This window comes from Aptenodytes patagonicus, chromosome 1 (genome assembly GCF_965638725.1).
Source record: "Aptenodytes patagonicus chromosome 1, bAptPat1.pri.cur, whole genome shotgun sequence".
Lineage (NCBI taxonomy): Eukaryota > Metazoa > Chordata > Aves > Sphenisciformes > Spheniscidae > Aptenodytes > Aptenodytes patagonicus.
Window position 1 is genome coordinate 52,662,042 of NC_134949.1, and position 12,604 is coordinate 52,674,645.

At 38.7% G+C, this 12,604-nt stretch overlaps 1 protein-coding gene across 1 annotated transcript in view; it reads left to right on the top strand.

Annotated features, from left to right (window-relative positions):
• Window positions 1-4,946, top strand: part of CFAP54 (cilia and flagella associated protein 54) — a 119,164-nt gene extending 114,218 nt beyond the window's left edge. The window contains exons 67-69 of the mRNA XM_076328672.1: window positions 244-433; window positions 1,781-1,858; window positions 4,664-4,946. Coding sequence (XP_076184787.1) covers window positions 244-433; window positions 1,781-1,858; window positions 4,664-4,783 — 388 coding nt within the window. The 3' untranslated portion in view covers window positions 4,784-4,946. The remainder of the gene's footprint in view (window positions 1-243; window positions 434-1,780; window positions 1,859-4,663) is intronic.
• Window positions 4,947-12,604: the final 7,658 nt, after the last annotated feature.

Here is a 12,604-nt window from a genome sequence, read left to right on the forward strand (position 1 = left end):
TATAGAGGCATACTTAAAACACTTCTGCTTACCATTTTTAATGCAAAAAGCTAATGCATTACATATTTCCACTTTTTTTAATGGAAAACTTCTTTTTGTAAAATTAAGAGATCAGTCTTGAAATGAAAGAAAATGTAGAACCTAATCAATATGTAATAAAAGCTAGGTCAGTTTAATTATAACCTAAACAACAAATATTGTTGTTTTATAACAGCAATAATGAAAAATCTTGTCTTCTTTCAGAATTATTTCTTTACGGGAGAAATTATCTAATCTGAAGCAGCAAGTTGAAATGTTGATGCAGAGTTCTAAAAGCTTGTCTTCAGCTTCAGAATTTATAAGTTTTCTGGAACAAAGTGAAACTTTGAAAATAATTTCTTCAAAAAAACCCAAAATGAATGTTGCACAAGTGCATCTTGATGAAAAAACCGAAGTAAGTGAGAACAGTTCTGCTCTTAAATATGTCTGATGGTCTTTTATTTAAGATGTCTGTTTTGGGGAAATAAATGACAGGGAACTTGGAAGGCAGACGTAAAAGATTAAAATTCCCTCACCCCTTTCAAGAAATGTTGAAATATTTTCACTTTTCATTTAATATTTAACTTTTTCTTTTCCTTATATATTGCTTGTCACTCTACAAAAATATCAGGCATCTTCAACCTTCCACTTGAAAATAAAGGCTACATCTTCAGGTACATAGATTTGAAAATTGATGCCTAATTTATAATAATCTACATCTGAAAATGCTTGGCATAGTGTTAAATTAGCGTGGCGATCAACCCAAAAGTGCTTTTTAAAAATCAGTTACACATCTTAAATGCAAAACGGGCAGTGATGGTTTCTGAAATAAGAACCTTCTAATAACATTATTGAGAGAGGACTAAAATTGGCAGTGAATTTATTTTTCTCTATGCCACCTTCCTCTTTTCTTTTTATTAGCAAGGCTGAATATGGTCTGCAACCAAGTAACTCCCCCCACATACACACACAAAAGAGGTAATTTCAGAATTTTCCATGTGGTCTGTTTGAGATAATGTCATTGGAATAGAATGTTGCCACAGCATAACTGCTGCTTGATAAATGCCAAGGCAAAATAGACGTTTTTTTTTCAAAGTGGGAGACATTTATCATGTGACAGGATTCTCTTTATATCTATTATATGAAATGATTAATGATGTAGAGGCTGTCATTTTGTCTGATGGATGCTGTGAAACAGTGACAACTGTGCACTGTGCCATTATTACGAGGCTGTATTTTGATCAGCTTGGAGAACAAATGATGTTTTGGCCAATCACAGTGTTTTCAGGAGGGTAGACAGAGCTGTCCTTTAGTGGGTGTTTCTGATTACCTGAAGGGTTTTGCTCAAACTTTAATTAATATATGTCAGTAATTGGAAAAACAATGTTTAGAATACTAATATGATTAACATGCCATGCATTATACATGTATAAATATCATCTTGTCAGAGTGTTTGTTTAGAATGTCTTCAGTAAACACGTAGCAAAAGTATGCTCACTCACTGGATTTAATACCTGAGCCAGGGGCAATTTTGCCTCAGTAGAAACTGCAAGGTTTGGGCACTTGTGTTTGTACAGCAAACACAACTATTTGTGTTGCAGAAAATTTATATTCATCAGCTAAGGTTCATTTTGCTGTGGATTCAACTAGAATAACCTAAAACTTGATTGTTCTGAAAAATTTTGTAAAGCCAAGCCATCTGTTAGCTTATCAGTGGAGACTGATAGTACAGCATTAGTTTTTTCTTGTTTTATACCATTAGGAAATGGCTAAAAGGTGTTTATCTGAAGTCAAAGCACTGCTGTCTGTTGTTCCAGCCCTGTCCTTGCCATTAACTGAGGTATGCTATTCTCATCAATAGTAAAAATCTGTTTTCTAAAATAAAACAATTGTTCAGTTAAACTGAAGCATGGATTATACCATTAAGTATCTTCCCATGTTTTTCTCATACATTTGTTGGGCTTTCTGTTTGGGTCTTATTTTTTCATCTTTACAAATAAAATACCAATGTGCATGATTACAAACTGCGCATATCTTCACTGTTCATTAAAGTCACCTTTTTATACGTACAAAAATGTTTGAAAAATTAATCTCACTCACAATGGATTCATCTGGTTTATCCACCATTCTCTGGTCATTGTTTACACAGACTCCAGTGAATTTCATGATGCAATTGCCAAATGCAATTTCCTTCCATTCCTGTGTTTTTACAGTTATTCAGGCTTTCGTTCTATTTTCTTTAGCTTTCTCTGCCTTGCCCATGTCATGTCCTTAGAGATAGCATGCCATTTTTTTGTCCATGCTGTTGTATTCATCTTGTTACCCAGCTGTAGTCAGTATCCCAGAGGAGACTATGGGAACTGGCCCATAGCGGGCAGCAGTAGTGTTCAGTGTTCTCAGCCACCCTAGGAGGATCAGGAGAGGACCACAGATGCCAGGGCTCAAGGAACTCCAAGGAAGATTTTGCAATCCACCGTAACATATCAACCCCCCTACTAATCCTCAGATATCTTGCCTGTAATTGTTAACAACGGAATGATAATGGATAAGGCATCCACTGTACTCTTCTTTTCCAGTCAGGTAGCTCTTCCTACCAGAAGAGAATCCTGAGTTTTATCTGGGAACAGTTTGGCTTGTGGCCTATTATAGAAGAGAGAATCTGTAATGCTGTCCAGTGCATCCTGCAGTCTGGTACCTAGGAATACATACTTCCCTTTTATACGTATTGCACCATTCTTGCCACCCCTTGTTATCCATCCTGAATGTCTCTCCCAGATGACTCCCAGACCTTCATACCACTCAGTCTGGCTTTATCAATGCATCAAAATACATAGACATTCATTCTGCAAAGCTATGCTTCTCACAGTCCCACTGAAATATCTTCCACGGTAGAGAGATTTGACAGATAATTAGGGAAAGATACAGCTGAGCTTCCTTAGAATCACATTGACCTCCTGGACCTGTTTTAAATTCTCATGAATCCCTCCTCACTTTGCCTGCTTCTTTCTTTGGGTCTACGATGAAAGTGAGGGAGCAGATTTAGTGGTGTCCTTCCAGTAAGAACATGATGTTAACTGCTCTGTTTTATTCTGGCTAAATGCCACAAGCTAAAGTGTTTCAACAGGTGGAACAATGGGCTTTTCATCACAAAGTTTCAGATAGAAACTTCAAACTTAGATCCTATTAGATATGGAAGATTTGGTTGAGCAAGTGAAGCCTAATCCTTCAAGATGCTGAGTATCTTCATTCTTCTCTGAAGCCAACAGAACTTGTAGAGTGTTCAGCACTTCATTAAGTATAGCATATTTCTAAGTATTTCCAAACTTTCAAAGAAGTTGTATGTGTGCATTACCCAGTCTTCTTGGCTACAGGTGGAAAGCTCAGAGTGGGATAATATATACCACAGGGTAGTACATTCCCTTTGTTTTCAAGCATGCAGGAGAAAGCAACAGATACATTGCTTATATGTAGTTTTACATCACTTTTCCCCACCACACACTTTTTTGTTGCTTGTCTCCTTGTGAATTAATTGGACGAAGTCAGTGCTAATTTGTGGTATTTGTTTTCTCATTCTCTGAGCTGTCACACTTTAACTCCTATCATGTTTCCAGCTTCTCTTCTTTGATTCTCTTTTTTTCTGTTCATGTGTCTTATGGTGCTTTTGATTCAGCACTGAATTATATTTCTAAGTAGAAAAAGTGTATTTTTATTGAATTATTCATTTAAAATTATTTGACTGTTCATGTTTTAAGAATAAAAATTGATCAGCCAGCTTGTTTTTAAAGCTATTTAATGAATAACTCTGTTCTTGAGGGAGATAATAAAGCATAGTGTTTGGGAGTTCCAATCTTAAAAGTAAATTTATAAATAAAATAATTGCATTAAAAATTAACCTCCCTAGATAGCCTGTTCCAAGTTTCTCTTCCTTTAGTTAGTTTTTCTTACTATCTAAATCAGCTAAATGGTTCTCCGCGTCCAATGAACATACAAACCAGTTTATCATTGCCCTCTGTTTCACCTTTTACAGTTAGCTCAATTCTTTCAATTTCTCATCTTGGGAAAAGCCTTCCACATTACTAATCGTTCTTGCTGCTCTTGTCTGACATCTTCATTTTACCTACAGATGATCAGGATAAACTTTGTGAGCAAGACTGTTCACAGAAATTTCATAGAATCATAGAATCATAAAGGTTGGAAAAGACCTCCAAGATCATCGAGTCCAACCATCGACCCAACACCACCACCCACTAAACCACGTCCCTAAGTGCCACATCTACACGTCTTTTAAATACTTCCAGGGATGGGGACTCAACCGCTTCCCTGGGCAGCCTGTTCCAATGTTTAACCACTCTTGCAGTAAAGAAATTTTTCCTCATATCCAATCTAAAGCTTCCCTGGCGCAACTTGAGGCCGTTTCTTCTCGTCCTATTGCTAGTTCTTCCCCTTAATCCTGTTTTACTAGTTTCCTGCAAGAGATGTCATTAACGACAAATTTATATTGAGGCAATGAGTATTTCTAACTTACTCATTGGTTGTAGGTCAGAAATCTGGCTTTAATTTAATTTTATTTGTATATATGTACTTTTTGGTACCCATAAGCTTAATGAAGTTATTTATTTGTTTGTTTTTTTCCCTGTTTTTTCAGATCCCATTTGATGTTACTTTGCAATCAATAGCGAGTTTGGAAGAGATGTTTGATCCTGCGAATGGATGTATAATAACTGAAGAAAGTCTCTTCAATTGGATCATTTCTCTGTTTCACTAAATTCTATTTTTGCAATAACTTAATCAGTTGCTGAGTGCTATAGATTTAGAATTAAGTTCTGGTGTTAATGAAACAACCTCATTAATCACACCAGGATTTGGCTCCTAATGTGTTTTATAATTTTCATTTTTAGCATATTTCTAATTATTTAAAAACTAATAGTTTTTTAAGTTAAAATACATTTTTAGGAATTAAATGTATTAAAAGTAGTTTCTTAATAAGAGGATTAAAAATTTGATTTATTCAATCATCTATAATTAAGTGAGTTTGTTGGGGGTTTTCTAGCTTTTCAATAATTTCTTATTGTTTAGAAAAGCTGAATGGGCTTGTAGCCTTCTAGCATTCACTAATAGATACTGCTTTTTCCCTAAAGTTTTATTCTCATCAGCAATTTTTTAATTGCTTTTGCAGTTATCAAAAGTTGGTTTTATTTTTGAGGTTGAGAAACTTTTTTTGGCCTAAAATCATCACTGATCTTTCACACTCTATTTGGAAACTAGCATTTCAGACTTTTCTATCTTTTGTTAAAGAAAAACACATCACAGGTTGTTGAGGGTAAAAATGATCGTTCATAATTTCAAAGCATTTGTCTGAAAAAAAAGCCAGTTAAAGAATAAAATGGTACTATATAGAACGTTTTTAGACATCATTCTAAAATGCTAACAAAACCTCTATTTATGTTGTCAATGTTGTAAATATTATTTTAAAGCACTGAAGAAACCCTAATGAGCCCTAACAACAGCCACCTGAAGAAATATGCTTGTCTAGTGTTAGAGATGGGGAATTTGACACAAAAAATTGAGTTAGTTGAACGAGGCTGCACGGGAGCGTGCAGTAAGATTCAGGACTGGGAGTTCACGGCCCTTTGGTTTTGCTCACGTCACAAGGCCAGGCACTTCTTTGCTAGTTACAGTAATTCGTTTGCAACAAACCCCAGGACGGTTGGGCAGGAGCCCTGTGAGACTTGCCCTACCACTCGCTATGCTTCTCCATAGCCATGAAAATTCAGGACTAACAGTTACCATTCCTGGGTTCAGTTTCTGTGAAAAATAAACAATTGGGTTGAAACGCCAGCCCCTTTCGCTTCAGTCAGGCTCTCACTGTGCTGTAGCCCAGTGATAAAATGGTAACATATTTTGACCTGTTTGAAAATTGCAGATTTACCTTGGCTTGTGCTTTTCAGAGAAATATTACCTGGTTCACCAGTGAAGTTTCTTTTACGGAGGGGGAGAGAGAGAGAGGTAAAAGATTCAGCATAATGAGTATCTTAAATGTGATCAGTTAACAGGAAGAAATGGGGTTAGGTTTTCTACTATATTTCTTTATTCCTACGAAAGAAAGAAGACTGGATGTATTTGTGTTATGTTTTAAAAGTTGTGCTATTTTTTTTATTTTGTCTAGCCTTTTCTGTAATGCTGTGGGTTGTAGGAAAATTAGGAGGATTATGAGACAATGATAAAAAGAAAGTAAAAACTGAGTAATTGATAGGGAATTTTAAAACTGAGTTAGGATGGTTATGTAACTCAGCTGCCTAACAGCCAATTTGGAGGAGATATTCCTTAGCATTGTTCTCTCAATTAAAAGAATTTATTGTTCTGCAGTTCTTCAAAAAGCAGGAAAGATAAAAGTTGACATGACTCATTTTTCTTTTACAAGGAACAAGTAGAAAATTGCAGCTTTTTTGGAAAAGCTATTCAGTCTTTCCTTGTGCTTTGTAAAAAGTATAAAACCTTTCTTTTTCTTTTTGGGGTCACCTTGAGGATTATCATAGGACTTTTGTGCAGCTTATTTAATATTTGTAAAACACTCTATAGCATCAGGTGAAAATGGAAGTAAAGTTCTATTACAGATGAGGTGTTTCTTCAGTGCTGCCAGTCTGGACCTTGCTATAATTCCTATACTTAAAAGGGAAATATTAAATAAAATGCTTTACATATGAATTTAAAATACATTACACTTTCTAAGATATTTTTGTTGAAACAAAAATATTATCCTACCATCTCCTTTAACACAGCACAGGAAAATAATAACGTTGAAACACTGACCTCACTGTATCCATAGCAGCAGCTTTTACTCTCATAAACAGAGGATTAAGTATTCAATGCAGGCTTCAGAAGAAAACATTGGAGAAAACATTTTTCTTTTAGCATATAATTAAACCCTTTACTTAGAATCTGCTTGTAAGGAAGAAAGCTCATATCCAAACGTCTGCAGTAATTGCACAGAAAAAAAAGTATAAAGCTAATTGCAAAGTAAATTGCTTCTTGTTTTATGTATTATAGTGGTTTTGCTGGGTTTTTCCTTACCATTGAATGCAGACTAAAGCTTTCAATACGTGAGACTAGAATAAATTTGTGTCAGCACCATGCTCAATTAAGTTTCTATAGAATACTTGTCTGTGTCACTGTCTCCAAAATTAAAAAGGAAGAGGGGAAAGGCACCTTCTTTGATTTCACAGTCTGGAGCGTAGGGCAGGGCCCTCCTGCTACGTGAAGGTCTGCTCCGTGATCTGCCCCGTACAACACCGCCGAAGGGCTACTTACTGCCTTGATAGCCCTGAACCACTGGCATATTTACCAATTTTTTTCAAATTTTAGCTGCAATATTTCTCCATTCCACATCTGTGAAAGGAATGGATAGTGTTTCCCTGTCTGATAAGTTCTGGGACAGGGCAAGGGGGGAGACAGAGAGAGAGCACTGTGGGGACAAATTGAAAGGATTCTGAAATGAATGACCCTTTATCTTCCTTGCATCCCCTGGATGAGGGACAAGAAGGATCCTACAGGGAACTAAAGAGCAGTAAAAAGAGGTTTGTGGGTTTTTTAATTCCTTTGGTATTGTCTGTTCTGTGAACTGAATGAAGTAAGTGTCCTGAGAAAAAAAACAGCTTCTGGTCCTGTAATTAATAACTGCATCATCAAGAATGTGCTAGGGCTCAAATTGAAATTGAACAGGGAGCTTAACATCAACAGGTCTGAATGGGTTTTAGAATACTTTGTTTTTCAAATACTGCTTCAATATAGTTTTAAGTTATATTGCTGCCTTGATAGAGAGTTGTATATTCAAGGCATTCACAGGATTCCTCTCATGCCTACAAATATATATCACCCTGAAATTATTTCTGGTTAAATTAATTTTATGATGTGGAAATTAGTAATTTCACACAGATTTATTCCATTGTATGTGACTGGTTTTTAAATTCCGCTACAGCTCCAACTCATGCTCATTTTCTGTTTGGCCTAAGTATTTATCCAGTTTTTGGATGACATCAATCTAACAAAATAATCTTAGTAATTAGCCTCACTGTGCCTCAGTTTCTGTATCTGAAGATAACAGTAATCCCCTCATCAGTGAAGGATTTTAAGTTTTCTGCATCAAATTTGGAAAATATTTTCAGACCCTTGAAAGGCAGGGAATTTAAGTTATTATTCGATTGAGACACAATGTAAAAGGGATAGTCATTTGTTTCCAAATCCATTTTCAGTGAAATCCAAGAAGAAAGATTTTTAAAAAGAATAATGACGGAACTAGAATTAATTGTTGGAATTACAGGCTAATATGCTGAACTAATTAAGCCAGCAAAGAGTTCCATTTATGTTTGCCAAAGATTTTCCTTGAGTTAAAGATACTGAGTACATCATCAAATGAGAGAAGTGAAAATATGAAGCATAGGTTAACCTTTAAAATGGAGTGGGTGAAAGGGTCCAGAGGCAAGTGCTGAAGTCAAATATTTACCACTGCAATTTAATTTTCCACTTTGAAACCCCAGAGATAATTAGAATTATTCTCATTTGTCTCCCATGTCAGCATGATTTAGGATTCTACTTAATGTGCAAAGAAAAAAAAGTATGTGTTGAAGCGAATTACACCAAAAATCTCAGTGTCACACAGTGGAAAACCAGAATATGCTATGTAAGAAATCATCACAAGGTGATGGATCTGGCTTTATAGTCTTTCTGGGCTGTTCTCAGGACAGCTGTGTGGAAGGTGAAGCTCTGTAAAGAGCCAGTGCACGTTCAGGGCTGGTTTAGCTCCTGGCCAGACGTCCACAATTGAAAAGAACATTTCAGCAGCCACCAAAAAATGTGTCGTAGGCAAAACTCCTTGCTTCTTGGCAGTCGTGTGTTCTCCTCACGAGTGCCCAGAGGGGGTTGGCATGGGAGCCTCTACTGTGCGTTTTCCAAATGTGAGAACTGCGAGTGCCTGACAGCTCTCATGGCTGCTCTGCAACACGCGAGCGGAATGAGGTCTGTGCTTCATGCTTCACACCTTGCTTCCTTCCCCACGGTTACTGGCATTGGATAGCTAGAATATGGCATAGCTAGAGGTAAAAATCAAGATTCCGTTTATCCTGTAAAATTACTGTACACATTTTATTATCATACAACATGTAGTGTATTAATTAGCTCTGTTACGTTCTTATGATTCCACTACCAAGTGGAATAATACCAACTATTTCAAAAGTGCTTTAAAGAAATCCAGGTTGTTTTTTCCCCAGCGTCCCGACTGGTCTTATCCCCCAGGAACTCTGCGGCTCATCATTCAGAACCTAGTGTCACTGCTGCTACATCGAAAACCTTGCTTATGGGCAAAGAGGAAACCAATGTAAGTTTAAAGCCAAAAATTTATTAGTATAATCGAAATCTTAGCCTAATCCAAGAATCATTATTAATCCAGGTCTAATTATTATGGGAAAAGAAAGAATACTTCCATGCAGAAAAAGTTTAAATAATAGTAGTAGTAGTAATAATACAATTAAAATTATTATATAAACTGTTACTATTTTTACCCCTCTTCACCTGTGTAATGCTCACACTTCCACTGCTCCCCTGGGTCTGAAGGTCAGTGGTTTCGTGCTAGTGTGTGTGTGTGAGGAGCTGTTAGGGCAAGGCATCACATCTGGAGTCATGGGCCAGGAAGAATATGATGTTGATGTTTTCTTCTCCCTCCCTCTAGGATCAATTTGGGGTAATTTTTATGTGTTTAAGACACTTTTACACCTTGCTCTTTCTTCATGGGTTTGCAGTTCCATGTTACATCTAAATTCAATATATACGGTGTTTGACATAAGTTAGGTACTTTTAGTTCTCTTTGTTACCCATGAAAACTGTTTTTGTCCAGCATGAGGCCTGCGAGTCTTTAACTGACGGTGAGTCATTTGTAGCCATGGGGTCTCCAGGGCCAGGGGTGTGCCCCATCCCTTCTCATCCCACACCTGTGCTCCTCTGCTGCGTCCTGAGCCCCCACTTCTCAAGGCCTCTGCTGCCCTGCCCGGGCTGCATTTCTCTACACTGCGTCATTATGTCAGTTGCGATGCAACTACCATCTTTTTCTCTTCTCAGCGGTAGGAAATTGATTGGAATTTTTAATCTGTTTTAAAATCTGAATGTGCATGCAGCAAAAAGCTTGAGGAAAGGAGTGCGTCCTGCACTTGGAAGATGGAAGTTCTTTATTTCCTGGTGGAGGGCTGCACAAAATCATTAGTCACAGGCTGTATATTTGGCTGAGACTCCCATAGACGGGCCGATTCTCCTCATTTGGAACGCTCTGTGAAGAGGATTTCCCTTCCACCCGCAAGGCAGTTTCCCTCCAAATCAGATCTGTCTGTCTCAGGTGTGAGGGGATGTTCTCGGGGAGTCTCTTTTACAGCCTTGCACAATTGCTTGGAAAGCCCTGCCTTGCGCAGGCGGCCTTCATCCTTTTCAGCGACAGTACCGCTCTGCTTTAAGAATTGGGTTTCTTGCTGCTGCTGTCCTTTCCCCAAAGATGATATACCAAGGTGTCCCAGTGGTTTCTTGTAAATACCAAGAAGAAACACAGCACAGTCACTGGCATAAAAAAACGCCAAGAATGGTCCTAGCAGCAGGAAAAACTGATTTAGCTGAGGGGGTGTCACAGAATGAAGCAAAAAATGCTGGTCATGTTTACTTAAAAACCCCAAAATTTCTAATTGCTCAACGTCGAGGCTTCAGGGCTTGGAAGGCAGGTACTCACCTACCTGTCTATAAACATAGTTACGCTCCATAGTGAGGAGATAAAGAGAAAAAGCCAGAGGATATTGTTACAGAAAAGAAAAAGCTTTTGATTCTAGGTGTTGAAGATACACAGAACAGAATGGCGACTATTGGCCTTAGACGTGAAACATGGTTTTAAAAGCAAATTAGGACAATAAAGTAGAGTGGGGGTAGAAGACTTGTAGGAATGCCGTAGGTCCCCTAACACTCAGATATCTGAGAAGACAGATGATAGATGGTATGACTAATGATTAGTTAATGAGGATGAATAGATGCAATAAAGACATGATCCTCATTGCTGTAGGGAAATAATAGTGGCGTTTTGTATAACGGTGACGTGAGCTTCTTTCCCGATTCCTAGTTCACTTACACAGACTAGAGCTGAAATGAACTTGGAAAATCAAAACTCCATCAGCAAAGGAAAGTGAACGGGGTATTTCAGATCTACCGATTCTGAGAGCCATACAGAAGGTAAAGACTCATTTGAAACCAGATTTCTACAGACACACTTGGTTTTGCTGCAGTTTCCTTGTCTAATATCCCTTTAAAGACAATCTTTTACTAAATATTTTTCTACTTCGGTTTAGAAAGCAGACAGTGAAAATACGTATTACTGTTGAAGAAGTGCTAGATTTTATTTTACCGGATGAAAACATAAAAAGAAAAATCCCTCCTTCTACAAAATTCAGCATGACTAGAGAAACAGCTGTATTCTAAGTCAGGATACAGATGCAACGATTCTCTGTTACTTGATCAGTTACTGGAAGTAAACGTAAAGTGTGTAATGGGGTACAAATAGGTATGTTGTGAACATAATTAAAAACGGACTTGACAGGTTCAGGAACTTCTCTGTTCGGAATGTATTTATTACTATTATTTATGATGAGCTGTCAGCAAGATGTCCCCGTGAAGAGCAAGGACCGGGCCGGCTGTGCTGGATGCTCTTTACCTACAGCTGAAAATACAGCCCTTCCCCCAGGTTTACAGCGTAAAACGCGGCAGGCGCCGGATCTGGTGTCACTCAAAATGAACCTACTGCGGAGCAGGATTTATTGCTCAACACGTGGCTGGCTCCAGCTTCCTTCAGCAGTTCCCACGGAGTGGCTCCGTGCTGGTCAGTGACCCGCCACCATCCCCAAACGAGCCCGCCTCCCCACAGGCCCCAACCGGGCGGCTCCTCCGCCGGGGTACCGCGACCTGTCAAACCTCCAGCCCCGCCACGGGGGGGCAATTAATTCCAATTAATTAATTAATTAATTAATTCCAATTAATTGTTGGAATTACAGGCTAATATGCTGAACTAATTAAGCCAGCAAAGAGTTCCATTTATGTTTGCCAAAGATTTTCCTTGAGTTAAAGATACTGAGTACATCATCAAATGAGAGAAGTGAAAATATGAAGCATAGGTTAACCTTTAAAATGGAGCGGGTGAAAGGGTCCAGAGGCAAGTGCTGAAGACAAGTATTTACCACTGCAATTTAATTTTCCACTTTGAAACCCCGGAGATAGTTAGAATTATTCTCATTTGTCTGCCATGTCAGGCACCCAGGCTCGGGCCAGGCCTCAGGCGGGCCCGCTGGGCTGCCCCGGCAAGGCACGGCCTGCCCCGGCAAGGCACGGCCTCCCCCGGGGGCGGTTTCCGCGCCGGGCGGTGCCTCTCGCCGCAGGGCACGGCCCGAGCGGCGGGAACGGCGCGCGCGCCCGACCTCCCCTTCGCCCCTTCCGGGCCACCGTAGTCGCCAGGGGACGCGAAGGCGCGCGGGGGCTGTTGGGACGGGCTGTTAAGTTGGATGCGGCGCGGAAAGTC